At 47.7% G+C, this 20,598-nt stretch overlaps 2 protein-coding genes across 3 annotated transcripts; both read left to right on the top strand.

Annotated features, from left to right (window-relative positions):
* Nucleotides 1–524: 524 nt before the first annotated feature.
* Nucleotides 525–2,383, top strand: LOC144119674 (uncharacterized). Its single transcript, XM_077652241.1, has 3 exons — nucleotides 525–543; nucleotides 1,303–1,436; nucleotides 2,129–2,383. The coding sequence occupies exons 1-3, from the start codon at nucleotides 525–527 to the stop codon at nucleotides 2,381–2,383; spliced, it is 408 nt and encodes a 135-aa protein (XP_077508367.1).
* Nucleotides 2,384–5,509: 3,126 nt separating this feature from the next.
* Nucleotides 5,510–19,779, top strand: LOC144118538 (uncharacterized). Of its 2 annotated transcripts, none has more exons than XM_077651455.1 (6): nucleotides 5,510–5,712; nucleotides 8,133–8,265; nucleotides 12,071–12,170; nucleotides 14,032–14,332; nucleotides 15,895–16,031; nucleotides 19,312–19,779. In XM_077651455.1, the coding sequence occupies exons 2-6, from the start codon at nucleotides 8,174–8,176 to the stop codon at nucleotides 19,642–19,644; spliced, it is 963 nt and encodes a 320-aa protein (XP_077507581.1). In that variant the 5' UTR covers nucleotides 5,510–5,712; nucleotides 8,133–8,173; the 3' UTR covers nucleotides 19,645–19,779. The 2 variants fall into 2 exon arrangements, with proteins under 2 accessions (XP_077507581.1, XP_077507580.1); XM_077651454.1 differs by lacking the exon at nucleotides 5,510–5,712 and adding an exon at nucleotides 5,948–6,047.
* Nucleotides 19,780–20,598: the final 819 nt, after the last annotated feature.

Here is a 20,598-nt window from a genome sequence, read left to right on the forward strand (position 1 = left end):
CGTGAAAACTTTTTGGTGTACGCGGTACATTATACACCTAGGTAAGATACAGCACAAGTGAAAGGGAGGAGAATGCCTCAGAGTGCTTGCAGCCTGTGGCTCACCCCTCCCTTGTTCACTGTTTTTCACTTTGTGCTGTCAAGAAGCCCATATATATGCCTTCTATCTACCATGCACTCCAGATACGATACAGCACATTTTATTTTTTTCCTGACGCTGTTGTATATTGGCTAGGACCAGCAGCCTGCTTTAATTAACGGATTGCACGTCGCTCCAGGTACCCGTCTACAGGGGAGTGGATATACCACTCTAGTCACTTTTCGCGCAAATTATTCCGAAATTGGCCGCTAGGTACCCGGTGGGAGAAAATTCAGCCACCGATCCGCACACTTCCGGGTTCCTCAAGATGATCGAGCTCGTCAGAAACGGTCAGTTTCGACAACAGATTGTCGCAACTGACTAACCTGGCCACTGCGCTCCTCGTCGATGGATACTTTTTAAAGGGAGTGGAGCACCTCTACGTCATGGGTGGAAACCTTTATGGTAAGAGGAAACAACTTATATCGCTAGGCTCACTTGAGCAAGGACATTTTAGGGATGTAGTTGAACGAGGCATTTTCTCTGGATCGATAGGTTCCGGCATTGATGTAATATGCTGAAACAGGCGCTTTCCTGCCGGTGAAATAGAATGGAGCGTTCTAGCATAACGCTACCGTGTACTGATACTGTATACCGCTACCGTCAGTCACCGGCAACGCATGCGCAGATGGCCGCTATGGTTCAAGTGCGGATAAGGTTAGGACACAAGGTCTAGCGATATCGATACGCGATACCGCTTTGCTAGTACTCTCTAATGCTATCTTGATTGGTCTGAGAGAGCGAGGAGGAGATGCCGAGTACTTCAACAGAGGCCAATAACAACAGCTCATTCGTGTGCGCGAGTTTTTATACAGGCGTATATATTGCTATGCATAGCGGTCCTAAACCCATGCTGTCACCGAGTAAAGGTAGCCGAGGAGGCGCTAGGAACACACGTAAAAAGAATCAGCAGCTAACAAAAAATTCCTCTTCCATCATTCACCATATTTAAACTTTTTTTTATGCGCAACGTATTCGATCCGTCTCTTCGCTGCAGCTTCTTAATTGGAGAATTAATTACAACGTTCACCGTGTATATAATCGAAAAACCAGGGTGCTCCCTGTCTCCAATTCTTTCTATGTATCTGCCGAGATAAACAGGTTGTACAGAATAGTAAAAAGGGTAAATTCGATTTTCTTTTTCTTGCCTTTTTGTTCATGCAGGCGGGGGCAACACTGTGGCGGTTGCAGAATTCAACTTCTTCACAGACCTCGAAGCCGCGACGGTGGTTCTGCAAAAGGCCGTCTGTCCCATGACGATCATCCTGGAGGCAGTCCTTCAGGGGACAGTGTCATGTGTCAGTAGCGCGAAATTTTTTTTTTCGCGCTCAACTTTGCAGACAGCCTTCTAGGACCCATAAAGGAGCTTACAAATGTTTATTTTTCAGTGTATTTCAGTGTGGTTTTGCTTATCAGTGCACTTCTTTCCTTGTGTCTCTGTATCCATGCATCCTTAATCCAATATTTGGCTATTACGGGGCCTCAGGACAGACGAGTACGTGAAATATTAACAGGGAAGCCTCTTTCCATTATGTATTCGCAATGCGAAAGGATTATCAGCTATTAATGCGTTTACCAGAAGTAACGTCACTTCCTGTCTGGTGACATCACTCCCCTCCTGCCATTAGAAATGCTTTTGTTTGGCGACGTCACTTCCTCCAGCCAATGGGAATGTTCCGGTCTGCTGACGTCACTTCTCTTTACCCAATAGGAATGCTCCAGTCCGGTATCGTCACTTCCTTCCAGCCACTGGGTGAATTTTATGACCGACGACGCAATTTGGCCCCATGGGCTTCTATTGTTAACTTATTAATACCCCGGAGAAAGTCGCTTGGTAATAATAAGCATAACAATATCAATAATTAGTAGTGTCAGGCAATGAGAGTTATTTAATGTGCAGCTCGCGCCTGAATGAAACGTAACGGCAATGGTGCGCGGCTGCAACGGTGCTTAGAGAGACGTGTTTCGTGCATCTTCCTCTTATCTGCAGGAGGCCTACTGTAGCGTCGGTAGCAAAACTGGTCGTATCAGGAATTTTCTGCGCGACATCACCCCCCATGAGACACGAAGCTGCCCGAACGGAGTCGAAGGCCCTGGAGTCGTCGTGGGGGACTTCGTAGCAGTTCTCGCCGCAGCTGTTCCCGAGAGCATCGTGGAGGTGCACCGGGTGGAAGTCGCGCTGGCCGGCCAGTACACCCTGAGACAGCTGGTGCACACGTGGGAGCCCAAATGCTTCCCCACGTGAAGCGAAACGTGACTGTCGTGGTGAAGTTCGACGTCAGCATCGTCGACGGGTACTTCAAGAAGAAGTTTGATTCTCCAGCTGAGCCAGGAGATAAAAATGCACACTCGGTGGCCACTTAAAACGAGACTCCAGGAAAGATCCACTCGATTGTGACTGTACACGCCGCAGTGCTTATTAAGTTTGATCAGATATTTAGGGGTAGTAGTAGTAGAAAACATTTATTCCAAAAAGGTAGGATAGAGAGGCGAAAATACAGATTTTGGACGGAGTCCTTATTTCAGGACCCCAATGTCCACCGCAGTTGCTCTTGCTTGGGATATCAGCTTTCGCTGCGTCGCCAAGTCAGAGCTGAGCAGGGCAGACTCCCACTGTTCCTCGGAGTGATGTTTGTCTAGTTCGGGGGGGGATCAATAACTTCGATAACTCGAAGCTATTGATCAATTCGCTCTTGCTCTACCATAAGCTTGCTGTCCCGGTTAACTTTAACTCCGAAGTTTTTGAGAAAGCTGTATAACTTTCCTTTGTAGCCGTATGGCTGACCTTGGGTGGATGCCAACGAATAATTACTCCCTCACTGCTTATTAAGTTTCGTGTGAAGTACCCGCCCAACTTAGCACGGGTATACGTTTGTTAGGCATCTACTATTCCAGGTGCTTCAGGGGAGCCTGCCACTAATTTTAAAACGTTTTTTGATGCAAAGAAAAGCTTTTTGCGGCGTTATAACACCAGTGCAGGCGGATGTAAAAAAAAAAAAACAGGCGAATCATGTTAACTAGTTAAGCGGTTACTGAATTATAATAGTTAACTTCATACTATTACCGACAGGCGAGTGAGTGCAATTAGAGATTTGTAGCCGGCCGTTAGTAATAGCCATATTAATTTTTAGAATTTCGAAGACGAGATTACTCTCGCCGCTGTGGGTCATCAAATTTGGGCCATTTCTCGCGCTGTTCGAAAGCTGCGTGCCCACGTGGAGCGCACAGCGACGTTACAGTGCTATAGCGACGTCGATCAAATCGTGACATCCAATGGCGACTTGCCACGTGACAATCGCTGCCCCGCCCACATTGGAGCAGCAAAGTGGAGAGAAGCGCGGAGCACCATGGTGCGGGCGGGCAGCTATACGTCGTGAACGAGCTGTGAAGCCAGCTGGCTGTACTGGATGCATTTGGCGAATACGTTCCTGAGACATCGCTCATGAGCGAGATGCGGCCTCACACGTCTTTATGGCATCTACACTCCAGGCCGGGCAATGGTCCTGGATAGCGACCCTCCCCCATTCCAAGACCTGAGAGCGCAGCTAAACAGCCGACTTCTTTTTTTTTTATGCATGCCTCGCAGTTATGGAAACATGGAGGAAGGAAAGCTCAGGAGCATGGAGAAAGTAAAAACTAGGAGGGAGCATGACGTCACGCGCTCAGCCTCTGCAAGCCATCTTCCTCTGACGCCGCTGCCGAGGGCCCTTTTGCGCACCGACTCTTGGGAAATAGGCCCTCCACAGTTGCTAGACTGCCAACCAGCGCTTGGATTATGGTGCTTTTTAGTCTGAGGCAACACAGCGAGAGTGCGAAACCGAAACCGAAATCCGGCTAAGGGCTACCGCTGCTGTGTCACGTGAGGGCCTATTTCCCATGATGCTTTCCAATATATTTTTTATGACTAGGCTTCAAGATTATGACGTCACGCTCCCTCCTAGTTTTTTTTTCCTCCATGCTGAGGAGAGGCAATCGCTATCCGAACTTTACACGCCAAAAAGCGCGCCGGAAGTCACGCGCTTTCGCAAGGACCACTGGGTGTCTTTAGCCGAAGGCGCAACCAATGGTAACGCTAGGCGTAGCGACGTCGTCTGCTACATTGCCTGCCCGCTGCGTATGCGCAAGCGCGCCGAGACAGCGGCCAAGTGGGGGGGGGGGGGGGGGGGGGGGGAGCAGGGGGAGCGGCTTCAAAAAATGTGACGTGACCGCTTGTCCTGAGTTCTTTCCTACCTCCATGTGGAACCCGCAGCCACACTTCCGCCATTTGATGGTCGGTCGCTGCTGAATGAACACGACCCTTCGCCCGGGTCAGCTTAAATAAAGCTCACACCCAATAGAAAGTAGTGACGAGGCAGGCAATGAGCGCTCCGCCCGTTTCCTTATGCAGCATCGCGAAAGGGCGGAGTCAGAACGGCGACAAGCGTTGCGAATACGTGGCGGCAGCCAACCTGTCCTCCCGCGTGTGAGAGTGAAGATTTTCTGTGATGGAAAAAGAGCAGTCCCGATTGAACGTTCACTCAGAAAATTCTGCATCATTTATTTTCATAACTGAAAATTAAACCGTTCTGAAAGAATATAATCTATTCATGGTTAATGCACGCCTAGCTGCACTATAAACATCACCTCGTTTTGAGGACTTGCAGCTTCGACGAGCGAGAAATTTGCAGGTGAGCTCACATCTCCCTGATGCCAAGCACTAAGCACGTACTGGTGGGGGAGTTGGTTCAGCATTATTGCAAAAAAAAAAAAGGCGCCATTATATATACACGGCAGACAGAGCAGAGCACAGGGGACATGCACGTAGGCGCACTAACAACAGATTAAAATCAGTTGCTGGGCGAGTTGGTACTTCATGCTTACATTCACAGCGCAGAGACGAACACAGACACGAGAGGAGACACCACAAATCGTCGACTTCAACAACGTTTATTGCTCCTCGCAGCAATAAACGTTGCGCTGTAAATGTAAGCATGAAGTAACATCAGATTGTTTATTTCTTCTCGCACGGAATAAATGCATGCGGGCAAGTGATAAGCACCCAGAAACTGACTCATCATGCATAGCATGCAAAAAAACAAGATCGATGCACTGATGTCATAAAAAAAAGACAATAATAAGCTCGGTACGCTCACCGCCGTCACTTCTTCGCGCGGACATAGGCCAAGAGTTCTGCAGTTTTTTTTTTTATTGGTCTTTGATCATCATCATCGTACCGTGTTTCAACTCCTACTGCGTACCCCCTACTCGGGCGTTTTCGACAGGTGGAAAAATACTTCGCGAGACGTGTCTGGTAAGCCCCTGAAAGCGCTTGCGAAACTCCAGTAATCGGCCCATTCAAGCTCGGCGCAAGGCAAGAAAGCCACTGTCATCGACATCAATAGTGCGCCGAATTTCACACCGCGAGCAGTCTCGCAGCTGCTCTGGTGCCTGTGCATGGCTGGCCCGGGCAAGGCGACGGGGTCAACGTGCGCCGTGTCGACCACCACGGACACGTCTTGAAGGCAGCCCAGGAACAATGGCGCCAAGGACGAAACGACCGTGGGTCAGGGGGCACGCCCCCTGACCTGGATAGAGGTAATTAAGCCACGGCCCTGCTGAGGGCAACGACAGCATTGTTTCCCAGTATCTCGGCTGGCTGTTGCGTGATCGTTCGCATCCGCTTCACGCCTGGAGCGTATCACAGTATAGCGAGATGCCGTGAAACATTGCCAGATAGGAACTGTTACGTAATCACACTGGATACACTGCGATTACGTCGCATGTGCGTCACAAGCGCGTCCTGTATAGGCAGTGCCCGATAGCGGAGCCAGTTTGTCGTCGCTACACATAGTGTACGTACAGCCCCTTAGATTTTGTGCCCCAGATGGGATACCTACAACAAAGCCAAGACGAGAGCAATGGAGAGCACTGTGAGTTTCTTCGGCGCAAGCTTACGGGATGATTAACTCCCGTAATACGTTTGAGGTCGTCCGCGGTACCTTAGGTATTCATTTGATGCACAAGCCGAATAAGGGTGCCTCAAAAGTTCCCAGTCCATAAAGGCGGCTTTTTGACAGTATGTTTTGGCCTGCTGTTGATTTATTATTTATTTGAGGCACCTCAAGGGCCCTTTAGCTGAAGGTCTTTACGCTTGTAGGGGGCTTACAACATTGTGTCAATAGAAGAGCGACATCACAGGTTTTTCAAGCTAACTGCAGACGAGGCGCCGAATGGTCGAAAAAAAATATTTGCAGACGGTTTAGTATGGCTAAGCACGGAATATCGTGCAGTAGCGCTAGTTATGGTGGGCATTTAAGGTCCTTACGTGCTGTGAATGCGAAAGCATCCTTTGACCTGAAGGTCTTTACTCTAAAGGCCTTAACCATAAAGATCTTTGACCTAAGAGATTTGACTTAAAGGTGTTTGCCATAAACGCTTTTGGCATAAAGGTCTTCACCTAAAGGCATTTGACCTAAAGGTATTTGCCTTAAAGGCCTTCACCGAGCTACACCTTTCACCCAAGTGAAGGCCTGTCAGTTGTACACCTGCAGATTGCCTACAACTTGGTTGGCACGTGAGGCGCCTGCCACAAAACAGGCTTCAAGGGCGTACTATCTACGTACGTATGGCCGAAATCGGAAAATGCGCCGAGTATCGCTACCGCACTAAAATGGCGATGGCTCGCAAATGTATTGAAGCAACGGATACATCGATATTATTTAAGTGGCAACACTTCAAAAATGCGCGCCACATCATCGACTGCAGCAAAGCCTCCGACGAGTTAACGCACGCAGTCTTCCATGCAGCAGCGGTCGCCGTCATCGCCGCTCCACCGCTGCTACGAGTTTCGCGCTGCCCAGTTCTGTGCCCGTTTTACCTTATATCCGCTCCCTATTCCACTCCACTCCTTCTCAACAGCCCTCGCCGTTCATAACCGCACACTATTTTCACGGCGCGCACTGCTCGAGCTCAAGGTCATCCAAAAGTGCTTCTCCTAACTACTTGTGAGTCTAGTGGTTAAGGCCATTGTAGTTATATTGAGAAGCAGTGAGAAAAAATGTGTTGTGTTCATACCTTGGTTCCGAATGTAATGCGAGATGCATAGGCGTGCGCAGTGGAGGACAAAGGGAAGAAGTAGCCCCCCACCCCAATAGACATGAAGAAGGGAGGCGCAAATTTTCTACCATTGTTCCCTATTATCCAGAAGACATGCAAGGGCGCTACCATGAACTTCGGCCCCCCGTATGGAGAAACCTATGCACGCCTATGGCGAGATGCGGTCTGAAACCAACGAAGTCAGAAAAAAAAACTCGTTATATTTGTGTAAATACGGTATACAGCTGCTCCCCGTAGCATCGGGATATCAGCGCATACGTATCAGTGTCACATTCGTACTATTTGGTTCGCGCGCCCCTACACGCGTACGGACGGTGAGATTTAGGCAGGGAGTAGTTAAAAACACTTGTGTTAAATCGTGCAGCACAACTTCAGTACAATCTTAAAACGTGACGTGTAGCACAGCTTGTTTGCTGAGCTGACTGAAATCTTGGTTAACTTACGTGCGTGAAACGCGATGCACTGCTCGTAAAGAACCGTGGTTCCCGAATTCACTGACGACTCGCTGTTGGAGACATCGCGCACTGAAATGTTCTGAATTTTTTCCCGGCCGTGACACTTACAAATGCTGCTCGCGCTTACACCTCAAGCGTGGTTTCTCACTTAACTTTTTTTTTTCCAAAAAGAAGCACTGCATTGCCCGCGTATTCAAACAATAACTAGTAATAATAATAATAATAATAATAATAATAATAATAATAATAATAATAATAATAATAATAATAATAATAATAATAATAATAATAATAATAATGATGATAATAATAATAATGATGATGATGATGATGATGATGATGATGGACTTTAATAATGATAATAATTGTGAACACACGTCACTCATTAGCACTGAGCGAGCCTGCAGGCATTCCCCGTGACGTAATGACGCACGCATGTTTCAGGCTTCGGGCGCAGCTGCAGCGGTGGCGATGCAGAAGCGGACATGCCCTGCAGCGAGGAACAGCCAGTCTTGCTCATTGACACAGACGTTGGCGTGGACGATGCGCTCGCACTCATGCTGGCCCTCTCAACCCCGTGCGTATCCCAAGTATTCCCTCCCTCCCTTTCTTTATTTGCTTCTTTCTTTCCTTCCTTCCTTCTTTCTCTTTTTAAGTGCGTTAGCACTAGAGCTTCCACTCAGCCGCTAAGCCGTTGTCTTCGAGGTGATACTGCGTGCCCACCAGGCTGTGGGCAACCTGCCTTAAGTGGGCCACCTAGGTCACGTGATCTTGTGACGTCACAACCTGCCCACCGGACTGTGAGCAAGCTGTCCACGGTGGCAGGCAATGGTTCGATAAATGACTAGTCGCGAGAGGTTGTTCGGCAAGAGCAACCTGGGTGTCACAAGTCCCACCGGTGGCAGCACCTGCCATCGCAGGGCAGTGGCACATCGCTTAACCGCTGCGCCAGCAGTGGTATGAGAACTCCTGGGAACATATGAACGTAAAGTAGAAAATGCCCAATTCCGCATGTATAGGCATTAACACATAAACGCTGTCGCGTCATACCCTTAAGGCGGAGCTTAAGTGTCATTTCAAGTTTTTTTTAGATGAAATAGCGTCCTGAATATGCACCCTCAAAGAACCGTCATAAACATGTGCAAAGACACACTGAAAAATTGCCTAGCGCCTAAGATGGCAATCATTTACGTAACCTGTCTTGTGCATGTCATGTAGATATCTATTAGGACGTCATCTTCGCACACTATAGAAATTACATTTCGGGGACTTCATGTGTACACCAAACGGTAAAAAGTTTATTTCTATTGTCACCAAGACATCTAGTTTAAGATGCCCTGCGGGTCGTTTCAGTTAAATTCCTGTAGACTTCTTACGTACAGCAAGAACTCCCAGCGATCTATGAATGTGGAGTATAGAATCACCCAAATCCGCATATATGGGCGTTAACCCATTATCGGAGCGTAAGTCCGATTTCGCCGATCTTTGTGTGAAGCCTGCTTGACCTTGAAAACCGAGCCTCAAAATCGAGAACGAAGCGCTCGCGCACCAAATTCGCTTTTGGCCTAACCACGCTAAATATAGTCCGCATTATATTTTTACTTGCATATCCGTTGCGTTGTTCATGCCATGCATAGTATACACACAACCCCCCGTGGCATTAGAACTCGCTGGTTACGCCTGTTTAGACCGCTAAGCACAGGGCCGGATTTATGCAACTCTTTTAGGGCACGACTGACGGTGACAGTCACGATGTATTGCTTGACCTCAGTCGTAAAAATAGGGACATTGAAATTTTCCCACAAATTTCTCGCTTATTACAAATGAGAGAGTGGGGGGGGGGGGGGGGGGAAGGTGAGGCTCAGCACCTGGCTCTGCTCCTGGCTAGGCACATCAGAGGCCTGAATGTCCACACATGCCACGGAAAAACGGTAAGTATACGGTGCAATGAATGGTTGAGATCAGTCAAGTTTAATTTTTTTTTAAGTGGCCCTAATCCCACGTATCAAGACACTCCGGAGGGATAAATTCGTTTCGAAAAATGCGCAACATCCAGATTTCACCATTAAAGTAGAACGTTACTGAAAGGTGAAATCGCACAACGTTCACTCACCACACACACTCTCCCGCACTAAGGGTGATGGTGAGTTTACGGAGAGCATATATATTGAATGGCGGCGCCGGATATCTCGCTGTTTCCTGAGATGAATGAACATGCTTGTTTGGAAAACTCAGATCGTAACAAGACGCAGACGAAAAGCAAGAACACACGCACGAGCGCTTGTGTGTGTTGTATCGCCCATTTCAGCATCCTCGTGCAGTTCCATGAATGAACTTCCCAGTGACACTTGCTTTGCGTTCGATTAAATTGTCCCCGACGCAGCGCGCCGCTGGCTTCATCAACAGGCGCGTTTATTCTTTTATTAAGGTTGCCGAAGTGTCCAGCCTGCGGTAGGTTAAAAACTCTATCTGGAGAGACGCAATGTACTCCTTTGAAATACGGCATTCTAAACTTTCATTTGAATGAAACATATTTCGATGTCACATGTTTTGATTACTCAGCTCGACGGAGACAGTTTAAGCAGCTTAAGTTCGGGAAATGCATGTTCAATTCAATTCAATTCCATTTATTTCCCAGAAAATTCTGGCTGGCTGCCTGGACTAAAAGCTATGGGTATACAGCTTGACGAGTCCCAGGCAGCCGTCACAAGGAACAGGGGCAGACTCAGTTCAAAATCGTTACATGCACAGAAAAAAAGGAGCAGATTCAGTTGAAAATCTTTACATACACGAAATTTAAAAAAACGCGAGAGGCGCCGGGGACTATGAGACTATGCTCCCTGTAGATTCTGTTGGCTTCTTTCATACGTAAGTGATAACGAGTCCCTCGAATCCATACCCTTGTCTGCTCAAAAGCACAACGAGGTCTTCGGTTCTAGCTAGCTGTATTGATGGCAAGCCCGTTGTGCTCTACGCGGTGCGGGCTGGGCAATTTTATTTTCATCTCTTTTTCTGCCCGCACTGATTTATGTCTTGATGCAACAGGTGGCACAAGAGGGTTCTCGCACAGTTGCCTGCCTCGCCGGTAGATCGCGTTCCGCGTAGTATTTGCGGTATTACAGGACGTTCTCGCGTCTGCCGCTGAAGTCGAGGGTGGAATTGCTAAACACACTCAAGGTTAGGTTACGCGCAACACGAATACACACGTACTACCTCCATGGAAAGAAACGCGAACAACCCGGCGCCAACACGCTCCGCTGTTGGTATTTATTTTCATCGCGCTTTTACCTGGGTGGTTCGAAAAAGACGTTAGAGTCGTCTTATGCACCATGGACGAATCTATAGGGTCTTTTTGCTATCACCGAAGTAAATGCGCGGTGAAATGAAATTGAAACAGCGGGCCGTGTTGGCGCTGGGTTGTTCGCGTTTCTTTCCATCGAGGTAGTAAGTAGAATGTTGCATTATAGACCCCGTAGCTCAGTTGGTAAAGCACCGTACGAGACATGTGGCCGTGGTCGGTTGGGATTCAACCGGTGGAATGCGGTTGTCTTTTTTTTTTTCTCTTCCTAATCACTTAACTCCCAGGTAAAAAATGTTTATTACATTAATCAATTTTTCGCTGATTAGCACCCCAAATTAAACAAAGAAACATTTCCTCATTATTTCCTTGCACTCAATGACTGGCTTTCTGCATAGAGAGAGGTACGTTATTTCTTCAAGTATGCGTAAAGCATCTGAGATTACTGGAAACAACGAACTAAATTTCCTCAAAAACACATTTTGATTTTGTTGCAAGAAACGGGGCTTCTTATCATTCCTTGTAAAAGTAGATTGCAGAGCGCCATCCTGTAAATCGTTCAAAATTTTGTGCATTTGTTCCTGATGTCTACGATAGTCTTTTTCTTTTTCCCTGGCCGTGAGATCTTCGCTTCATTTATCAGAACATGACACCTCCATCCTGAAGAGCCTGCGATTTCCTAATAAATGATATGCTCTTAAGACGTTGGGCAACTTTCATTCGCATGTCAGCCGCAGCGGTGGCTCAGTGGCTATGGCGCTCTGCTGCTGACCCGAAAGATACGGGTTCGATCCCGGCCGCGGCGGTCGAATTTCTATGAAGGCGAAATTTTAGAGGCGGCCCGGGTGTTGAGCGATGTCAGTAGATGTTAAAGAACCCCAGGTGGTCGAAATTTCCGGAGCCCTCCACTACGACGTCCCTCATAGCCTGAGTCGCTTTGGGACGTTAAACCCTCATAAACCATAAACCATCATTGGCATGCAGCACAGACTCTGCCAACATGGGAACCCACTGATGTCATCATCCGAAGCTGCCACAGAAGCTCCCTTTCTTCTCATAGCCATTTATTCGCTCTCTCTTGAAGGTGTAAGATACTGGCCATCACCTGCGTGTCTGGAAACGTGGAACTGCCATACGTCTACTCCAATGTTCTCCGGTTACTCCACCTCTGCGGTAGACTCGAGGTAAGCATAAGTACCCTCTAGAGAAATGCACGAGCCGGCAGGGACTAATGTAAAGATTTTACTTTCTTTTATTTTTCGTTTTGTGCTTACTTCTTTCAAACGCAAGCAAAAGACGTGAGCTTGAGTGGACCTCGCCCCCCTAAAATACAGACAGCACTACACATCTTCCGTGTATATAAAAACGCAAATAAGCAGAAATGAAATACTACATCGTGCAACATTTATGCAAGACTGCAGACAACATTAAACAAAACGCAGCAACACAGTCATACTTGTTTGCTCATAGAAATGAAACAATAAATATGCATAAATAATTTAAACCTCATGCTACAAACATTGGAGTTTACAGATGTGATCACAAATTAACATCTTCGGCCCAACTTATACGAAGTTACCTTGCTGACCGTTTTCAAATAGTCAAGTTTGCCGACATTTTTTTCTCAGGCAGTGGTGATCAACCGAGGTCTGCTGCACAATTCTAAGTCCACTTCTTTTCTTGATATTCATTAATGATTTGCCTAGTTACTTTACCAAACCTAACTGCATTTTATAGCTGACGACACCACGCTAGCTACAGAAACATAAAATTCCTAATTACAACCTTGAATGTTGAACTCGACATTCTAGTTGCTTGGTGTCAAAATAAACAGATTGAAATGATTACTGAAAAGCATTTTATAGTTTTTCATTCCCATCATAGACAACTTATTCATTTTAGCTTTATTTGGATACCTGCATCAACCCTATTTCTAGACGTACTAAATCTATTAGCATTATACGAGTCGAACATCTGATATTTAACGTACACGCTATACAGGTCATTACTTTCAGCAACCTAATATTCGTGCACTGTTTTGAATTTATACACAGTCACGTTGCTTACTGCTTATCTTCGTGGGGAGATATGCGTATGCTACGTATACCACAAGCATCCCCCCATCTACGAAATCATTTCGAATGCTTACCGTTTCGCCATACAGTATTTCAGTTGCTGCCTTACAGCGAAATTTAATATTCTTCCTTTATTTAAAATTCGCTTCGTTCATCTTCATTGCACTTAATGAAGACATTGCTGCTTCCAAAAGTTAACAGTAATTACTGAAAATAAACCCTTTTGTTTTAGCTGACACAATTTGGAACTTACTACCTGCATGCATTAAAATTGTTCAGTCATTCGGGCTTTTCATTTTCAGCATCCAAATATTTTTGCAAGAAAAGTTGTAACATTGTTGTGCTGTACATTTTTTTTATCAATTTGAATGAGTTGTTATGATTGCTGTAACAAATGTTTGATTTTTTTCATGGATTACAACATAAATATAACGTTGCCTTTCTGCCAGTTTGTTGTATTTGTATTAAGCTTCGCTTTGGGACCTCCTGTAACAACTTGCCCAATCACTCAATTCTGCAACGCATTTTTGCAAATAAAAAACGTGAAATAAATGTTGTTTTACATAGGTTTTATTTTCCACGGGAGAACCACTCAGACCCATCTTCTTCCTGCGATTGAAGTTTTAAAAACCACAGGGCCATTGCCAATGTGTAATGCGAGATTCAGCGACACCTGTTTGCAATGGTGAATGTAATATCGTTTATTCATTATCACCTGTCTTCTTCACTGGCAGAACGCGCTTTATGGCACTGCTATCAATTGTGACGTCCCACTCAGCATGGTGTCTTGCCATCACGCATTAATATGACGTCACGCGTGGCGTCGCGACATGCTGACCAATCACTGCGACACAGCTACGCCAGAGCCAACGGCTTTCGCTGTAAAATGCATGTCGTAATATATAGATAATTAGGATGGCTAGTGTCGCCGTATGCATGTTGGCACGTCTGGCGCCACCGTGCACTGCAGGTTCCGGTGTACCAAGGCTGCCAGCGGCCTCTGGTGGCGGCGCCGATGAACGCGGCCATCATCCACGGCCAGGACGGCCTGGGCGGCGTGGCCGACCGCTTCCCGCTGCCCGACGACAAGGCGTTCGAGCGACGCAGCGAGCACGCTTCGCAGGCGCTCGTCACGCTAGCGCGCAAGCACGCCGGCGCCGTCACGCTCGTGGCGTTGGGTCCGCTCACCAACCTGGCCGTGGCCGCGCGCCTGGACCCCGACTTCTTCTCCAACTTCAAGCAAATCGTCATCATGGGTGGCACGTGCGACGGCAAGCGAGCACTTCATTTATCTCCCTCACCCGGCCGCCTCATGGTTTCGCCGTCTAAGAGCATGACAACTAGGTCATTGTGAGTTAAAGCAGCGCCGCAATATTATTCTAAATGTTTCGGCTGTCTGGACCATGACATCGCCCAATACGGCTGCCAGGCTCGGAATTCCTATTTCGTGTAGAAATTCATTAGCTTCATGTCTGCACCAGAGCTCTACGCAATCCTAGTGATACAAATTTAAATTTGATCTCGACCAAACTGTGGTCTCCGCCATCCTGAGCAGTGGCTCTGGCAAGGAGGTGCCCTGCTCCGGACGAAGCTTTATACAGCGTGTTTCCTCTTGAGATAAACAGCATATGGCTTTGAGGATCCGTCCTAATGCGTTTGCACTAGAATCCCCGTTAGTGGAATAAATGCCTGGCATTGGCGTCCGGCGTTTGAAGCCTCGGGGAGAGGAGGCAAAGTGGAGAGAAGAAGAGTCAGGGGGAAGAGACGGGCGGTGAGAGAGAAACCACGGTCGCCAAACAGAGTCGAGGGGTGGAGAGGGTGTGGCGCACTGGGAATCCTGGATTGGATAGTGGCGAAACGCAATAGGCGCCCGTGTGCTATGCGATGTCAGCGATCCCCAGGTGGTCAAAACTCTCTCTTTTTCTCTACCTCTTTCTTTTTCCACTCCCCACCTTTCTCCATTCCGTCAAGGTGCGGTTGAGGTGTCCACCGAGAAGTGAGACAGTTGCTGCGCCATTTTGTTTCCTAAAAAAGCATTTTACTTTTTTTTTAATTGGATCAGGTGTGTGGAGATGGGGTGCGGCGCGTCACATGGTGATTGACGCACTGGACCACGCCACCCGCCACCGTCAAGTGGGGAACGCATACTCTTCCGCACGAATGGCATTGATCATCTGTGACTTTTTTTCTCGTGAGATATCAGCTGTTAAAGTATTTGATTCCTTCACACTAACTTTCGTGGAGTGACAAACTCATAGTGAAAATAAAGTTGAAGTGCATTTCGCTTCACCGCAATGGGGTTTTGGAATCTGCTGAAACCTTTAAATGCCTTTCAAATAATGTAATACGGAAGGAAATTGCGACCGTCACCAAGCATTAACCACGAATTCCTAACGGGACCATGTTGCTGTATCTGGGATGATTTCATCAAACCAAAGTGCTAATATATCTCAGTATTCATGTCTTGCACCTTGGGGCGACGGGGCTTAAAATGTAGGGCTGGAACTGAGCCTTCACGACGAAGGGCATTATTTTATTGGAATTCTAATCCCGTTCGTTTCTTTTTCCTCTTCGCCATTAGTGAAGCTTCGCCTTTGACAAAGGCGCTGGCGAATGGATTGCTAGCTGGCTGTCAACCGAGACGTCGCATACGACAGGTTCCAATCATAAAGAAACAACTGATTGAACCTAGGTGTTACAGAGTATCGCCCGAAAAAGGACGTCCAACGCAAGGAAGTGCACTAAATCTGGGAAATGTTACGCAGTTATCGCTAGAGGCCGCTTCCACAGCTAGTGCTTGTGTTGTTGTTGTTGTTTTCGGCGTCACTCGCAGGCATCGGCAACGTGACCGCATCTGGCGAGTTCAACTTTGTGTGCGACCCCGAGGCCACCAGAGTGGTGCTGACCGAAGCCAGTGACAAGATCCAGCTCGTACCATACGAAACCTGCATCAGGCACTCTCTCGACTGGGTAACGAATCCGTCTCTTTTGGTACTTCAGGTCGTCGATATTTTTTCTTGTAATCCTTTTCTTGTTTGCCCAAAAGGCTGGGCTACATTGGAGCGAAAACATACAAAAAGACTGCCTATCTCATAGTCATCATCATCATTATGGTGAATAATTACGTCCAGTGCAGCGCAAAAGCGTTTCCCATTACAGCGACGAAAAACGCCAATCCTTTCTTTTCTTTTTTACCCGCCGCGGTGGCTCAGTGGTTAGGGCGCTCGACTACTGATCCGGAGTTCCCGGGTTCGAACACGACCGCGGCGGCTGCGTTTTTATGGAGGAAAAAACGCTATGGCGCCCGTGTGCTGTGCGATGTCAGTGCACGTTAAAGATCCCCAGGTGGTCGAAATTTTTCCGGAGCCCTCCACTACGGCACCTCTTTCTTCCTTTCTTCTTTCACTTCCTCCTTTATCCCTTGCCTTACGGCGCGGTTCAGGTGTCCAACGATATATGAGACAGATACTGCGCCATTTCCTTTCCACACAAAAACCAATTATTATTATTATTATTATTATTATTATTATTATTATTATTATTATTATTATTATTATTATTATTATTATTATTATTATTTCTTCTCTTTTTCTTCGACTGGCGCCCTATGTTTTTCATCGTTGTCATGGTTCCCCTCGCGAGACGGGTTTCCGTCAAACAATCGAGTATATATACGACCTCCCACTGGTTTCCGATTAGTCATGTACCGCCTTGGCTGCCTGTTCGCCAAATGCAACCGGTGCTCCTGTACTACATTATCGCCAACGTGTAGCGGAGTGATGAAAAGAATGCCAAGTTTTAGTGCCCGCGTATTGCATTGGAAACCATTGAGGTCGACATCTCGAATGGTCGAAACTGCTTTCTTTTACATAGGATTCTTCGCTTCAGGGCAGGGCTTAGGAAGCGTAGCGTTTTATTCTGTCCAACTTTCCACTCGTATTCTACTCATTGTCCGGACTCCAAAGTGGAATAATCCATGCCGCATTTCTTAGCCCTCGCACCTCAATAGTTTGCGACCGCTCTAGCAATTCCGCTGTCGAGGCAATATCAGAAAGAAAAAAAAACGAATTTCAACGGCCTCTTCACTTGGCCGATAAGGCGTAACCTCTCAGCCTCAGACACTTTGCCCTTTACGTGGCACAAGTTCAAGTTCATTTCAGCAGAGTTTCTCCAATGCTGAAAAATTAAGAAAGCGCTGGGACGCATTCGTGCTTAGAGCGTTTCCATCGTGCAATGACAGTGTCACTCTGAAAAACAAAATTGATTTCGAGGAGAAAAAAACGGGAAGGGAAACTAAAGCTCTGCCTTAAGGTCATGGCGTGATATCGTTATGCCCATATATGCGGACTTGATCTTTCTCTTTTTACAGTCCTCATACCACTGCTGGCGCAGTGGGGCAGAGGTTAAGCGATGCACCACTGCCATGCGATGGCAAGTGCTGCCATCAGTGGAGCTTGTGAGAACCAGGTTTCTCTTCTCGAGCAACCTTTCGCGACCAATCGTTAATTTAACTGCCATGTGCTACTGTGGGAAGTTTGCTCACAATCCGGTTGTGATGACGCCACAAGGCGATGTGACATGTAGGATGACGTGACAAGGTCACGTGACTGGCCGATTTTTCGACCGTGGCCTGTTGCGCGAAGTCGAGCAGAATCTTGTGCCCCTGGTTGGGTTCAGGGTGACCACCCTGGGCGGATAGGGTGGCCATCTGGGTCACCCTACCCCAACTAACTTTCGCCGCCGACGACGACGACGGATTTTCCGCAGGACGGGATACCTTGACGCTACCGCGTCAAGAGGAAAGCGCAGTAACTATCGCACTCTGGGTAAACACCTCAACCGCGATGTAAGGGAAGGGTCACAGGATGGAGCGAAAGATGAAAGAGGCGCCGTAGTATAGCCGGCTCCAAGCCTCCACTACGAAAGGGCCACCATTTATGATGAGTTGAATCGTTATGAGCGAATTAAAGGATCGCAGAGCACACGGGTGCCCTTTCACCAACATCGAAATGCCTCGGCCCCGGTGTGCCGCTACGCGCCGCGATAAATGAGTGGTTGGGGCGCTCGGCTGTTGAGCCGCAGTACCTGAGTTGCAACCTGGCCGCAGCGGCCGCATTTCGATGGAAGCGAAACGCAGAAGGCGCCCGTGTGCTGTGCGATGTCAGCGCACGCTAAAGATTACCAGGTGGTAGAAATTATTCCGGAGCCCTCCACTACGGCACCTCTTTTTCTCTTCCTCCTTTCCCTCACGGTGCAGTTGAGCTGTACACCGAAAAGTGAGTTACTGCGCCATTTTCTTTCTTCAAAAACCAATTCTACTGCGAAGGCGTTAGAGACCCCGTTCACGAGAAAAGCCGCCGTCCGTTCGTCCGTGTCTCCAAAAGCAGGTGACCCAGCTCCAACCATGGTCGGTGGCAATGAAACTAAATCAAATAAATTCAGTTGCAATTGCTACCTGCCCACCGTCACACGCGCGTCATCTCATTGATCTAGAAATAGACAGCCTCCCAAAAAAACATTTGTGGAAAAAATCTGTAGAAAATGTTTTTTTTAACTGCATACGAATCAGTGCGAAAGCACGGATTTGCGCTACGTATAGAAGGCGACGATGAGCAGGCAGTGCCGCTGGAAGGAGTGCTCGCGCTATGCCAGCGTCTCGGACATGCACTAGACGATTTTGAACCTCCGGATTTTAGTGCGTTTTCACTAAAATGAACCTTACGGGAGATCGGGAAGGGCATCGTTGGCCTCACAACCCAATGGGCATTTAAATTCCCTTAGACGTCCCGTGGACGTCCTAAATGTCCACAGGACATCCATGAGAGTTTCAGTGCTATTGAGAAGCCCACCGGTTCTCAATAGCACCAAACATACACTAGACGATTTTGAACCTCCGGATTTTAGTGCGTTTTCACTGAAATGAACCTTACGGGAGATCGGGAAGGGCATCGTTGGTCTCACAACCCAATGAGCATCTAAATTCCCTTAGACGTCCCGTGGACGTCCTAAATGTCCACAGGACGTTCATGAATTTTCAGTGCTATTGAGAACCCCACCGGTGGCTGTGTTTGAAAGAGCCACCTGGGCAGTGGCGCATCGCTTAACCGCTGCAGCTCTGCTCCAGTAGCGGTATGAGGACTCCCCGCCATCTCTGAATATATGAATAACGAGGAGCACTTGCGCGGGAGGGATCTCTAATGCTATCGCATTGTATTCTTAAAAGCGTTGCCGATTTTTCGATGTTCCGTAGACGTGGTACTCCAGTTGGCTGGCCATTGACACCCCCAAGAGCCGGATGGTGCGCGACATCTGTGGGGACGTGAGTCGGCGCATGCGCGATGTACTCAAGCTGCCCGGCTTCTACTCCTGCGACCTGCTGGCCATGGCCACCGTCCTGAACCCGGCCGTGGTGCTCAAGACCGAGATGTACCCGGCCTGGCTCGAGCTGCACGGCACGAGCACGCGAGGCACTCTGATCGTCGACAAGAGGCCCGGCCTGAAGGGAAACAAGCCCAGCATCCTGTTCGTACTGCAACTGGACACCGACGCGCTCAAGGAGATGTACACCAGGATGCTGCGCTGAGGGCTCCTGCGCCGGGGGCTATAGTTGCGAACGAGACTGCAGCCGCAAGCGTGAATAATCTGATCCCACTGCCAGTTTTTCCTGTTTCAATTTAGTCACATTTTCGAATAAAACAGAGCCATTTGTTATGAAATACCACTGCATCTTTGCGGTGCTGTGCCTCCAATTGTTCTAGTCCGAACTTCGATACTGGAGTTGGTGAATTACACTGCTGCCTATGAGCTCCGAAGTTTCAGGCGGTAGACGGCAATTACAGAGGGACAAATGAAGCAATCAGTAAAATATTAGTTACAGAGTAGGTGCTTTGGTCAGAATTTTAAGAGAAAGCTCCTTGGGAAAAAGTCTTTTGCGCGTATACGTCGGACGTATACGCCCGATGCCATGCATATCCGGCATTGGACTGTGGAAGGCACGTGCTCTGAGAGGGGCCGAAGCACGAAACGGTCATACGCACTTGCCGCATTACTGGATAGCCGTGCAAAGCTGTACACGCTTGAAAGTAATTCAGAAAAATGCATTGAAAACGCAGTGAAATTGCAGCCTATAGCTCTGCCTGTGTGCCGTCATTTATATATATTGTTTGTCTACAGCTAACTGATTCTCGCTGTTTCACCTGAAGTCACCAACAAACAACGCCCTTCAAAGTCCAAAGTTCTGAGCTGCATCGAAGATTGTCTGTAATGTGTAACGAAGCTTGAATCTATACCTGCTTAAGTGTACCAAGGTAACAATAAAGCTACATAGAACAATCAAGCTGCTTGCGTCATCTACGTAATAGCGCAAAATGTCAGAAAATAAACTTTAAACTCTTGAGTGAAGCCTCTTCCGAAGATTTGTACTATTCGGGTTCCACATTTGCCCTCTGTGCATAAGAACACGGTGCGCAACTATAGATTGCGAAGCAAGCGAGTAATTCTTGCAGTGAGAGACAGCGAAATATCCTAAAGCGGTTAG

Source organism: Amblyomma americanum, chromosome 2 (assembly GCF_052857255.1).
Source record: "Amblyomma americanum isolate KBUSLIRL-KWMA chromosome 2, ASM5285725v1, whole genome shotgun sequence".
Classification (NCBI taxonomy): domain Eukaryota; kingdom Metazoa; phylum Arthropoda; class Arachnida; order Ixodida; family Ixodidae; genus Amblyomma; species Amblyomma americanum.

Bases quoted from the DNA above. Each gene is read 5' to 3' on its own strand.
- LOC144119674 (XM_077652241.1), top strand. The intron at 1,437-2,128 runs GTCAGTAGCGCG...TCTTATCTGCAG, and splicing joins TTCAGGGGACAGTGTCATGT to GAGGCCTACTGTAGCGTCGG.
- LOC144118538 (XM_077651454.1), top strand. From the start codon at position 6,002: ATGGGATACCTACAACAAAGCCAAGACGAGAGCAATGGAGAGCACT. The intron at 6,048-8,132 runs GTGAGTTTCTTC...CGCATGTTTCAG, and splicing joins CGAGAGCAATGGAGAGCACT to GCTTCGGGCGCAGCTGCAGC. The intron at 12,171-14,031 runs GTAAGCATAAGT...CGTGCACTGCAG, and splicing joins ACCTCTGCGGTAGACTCGAG to GTTCCGGTGTACCAAGGCTG.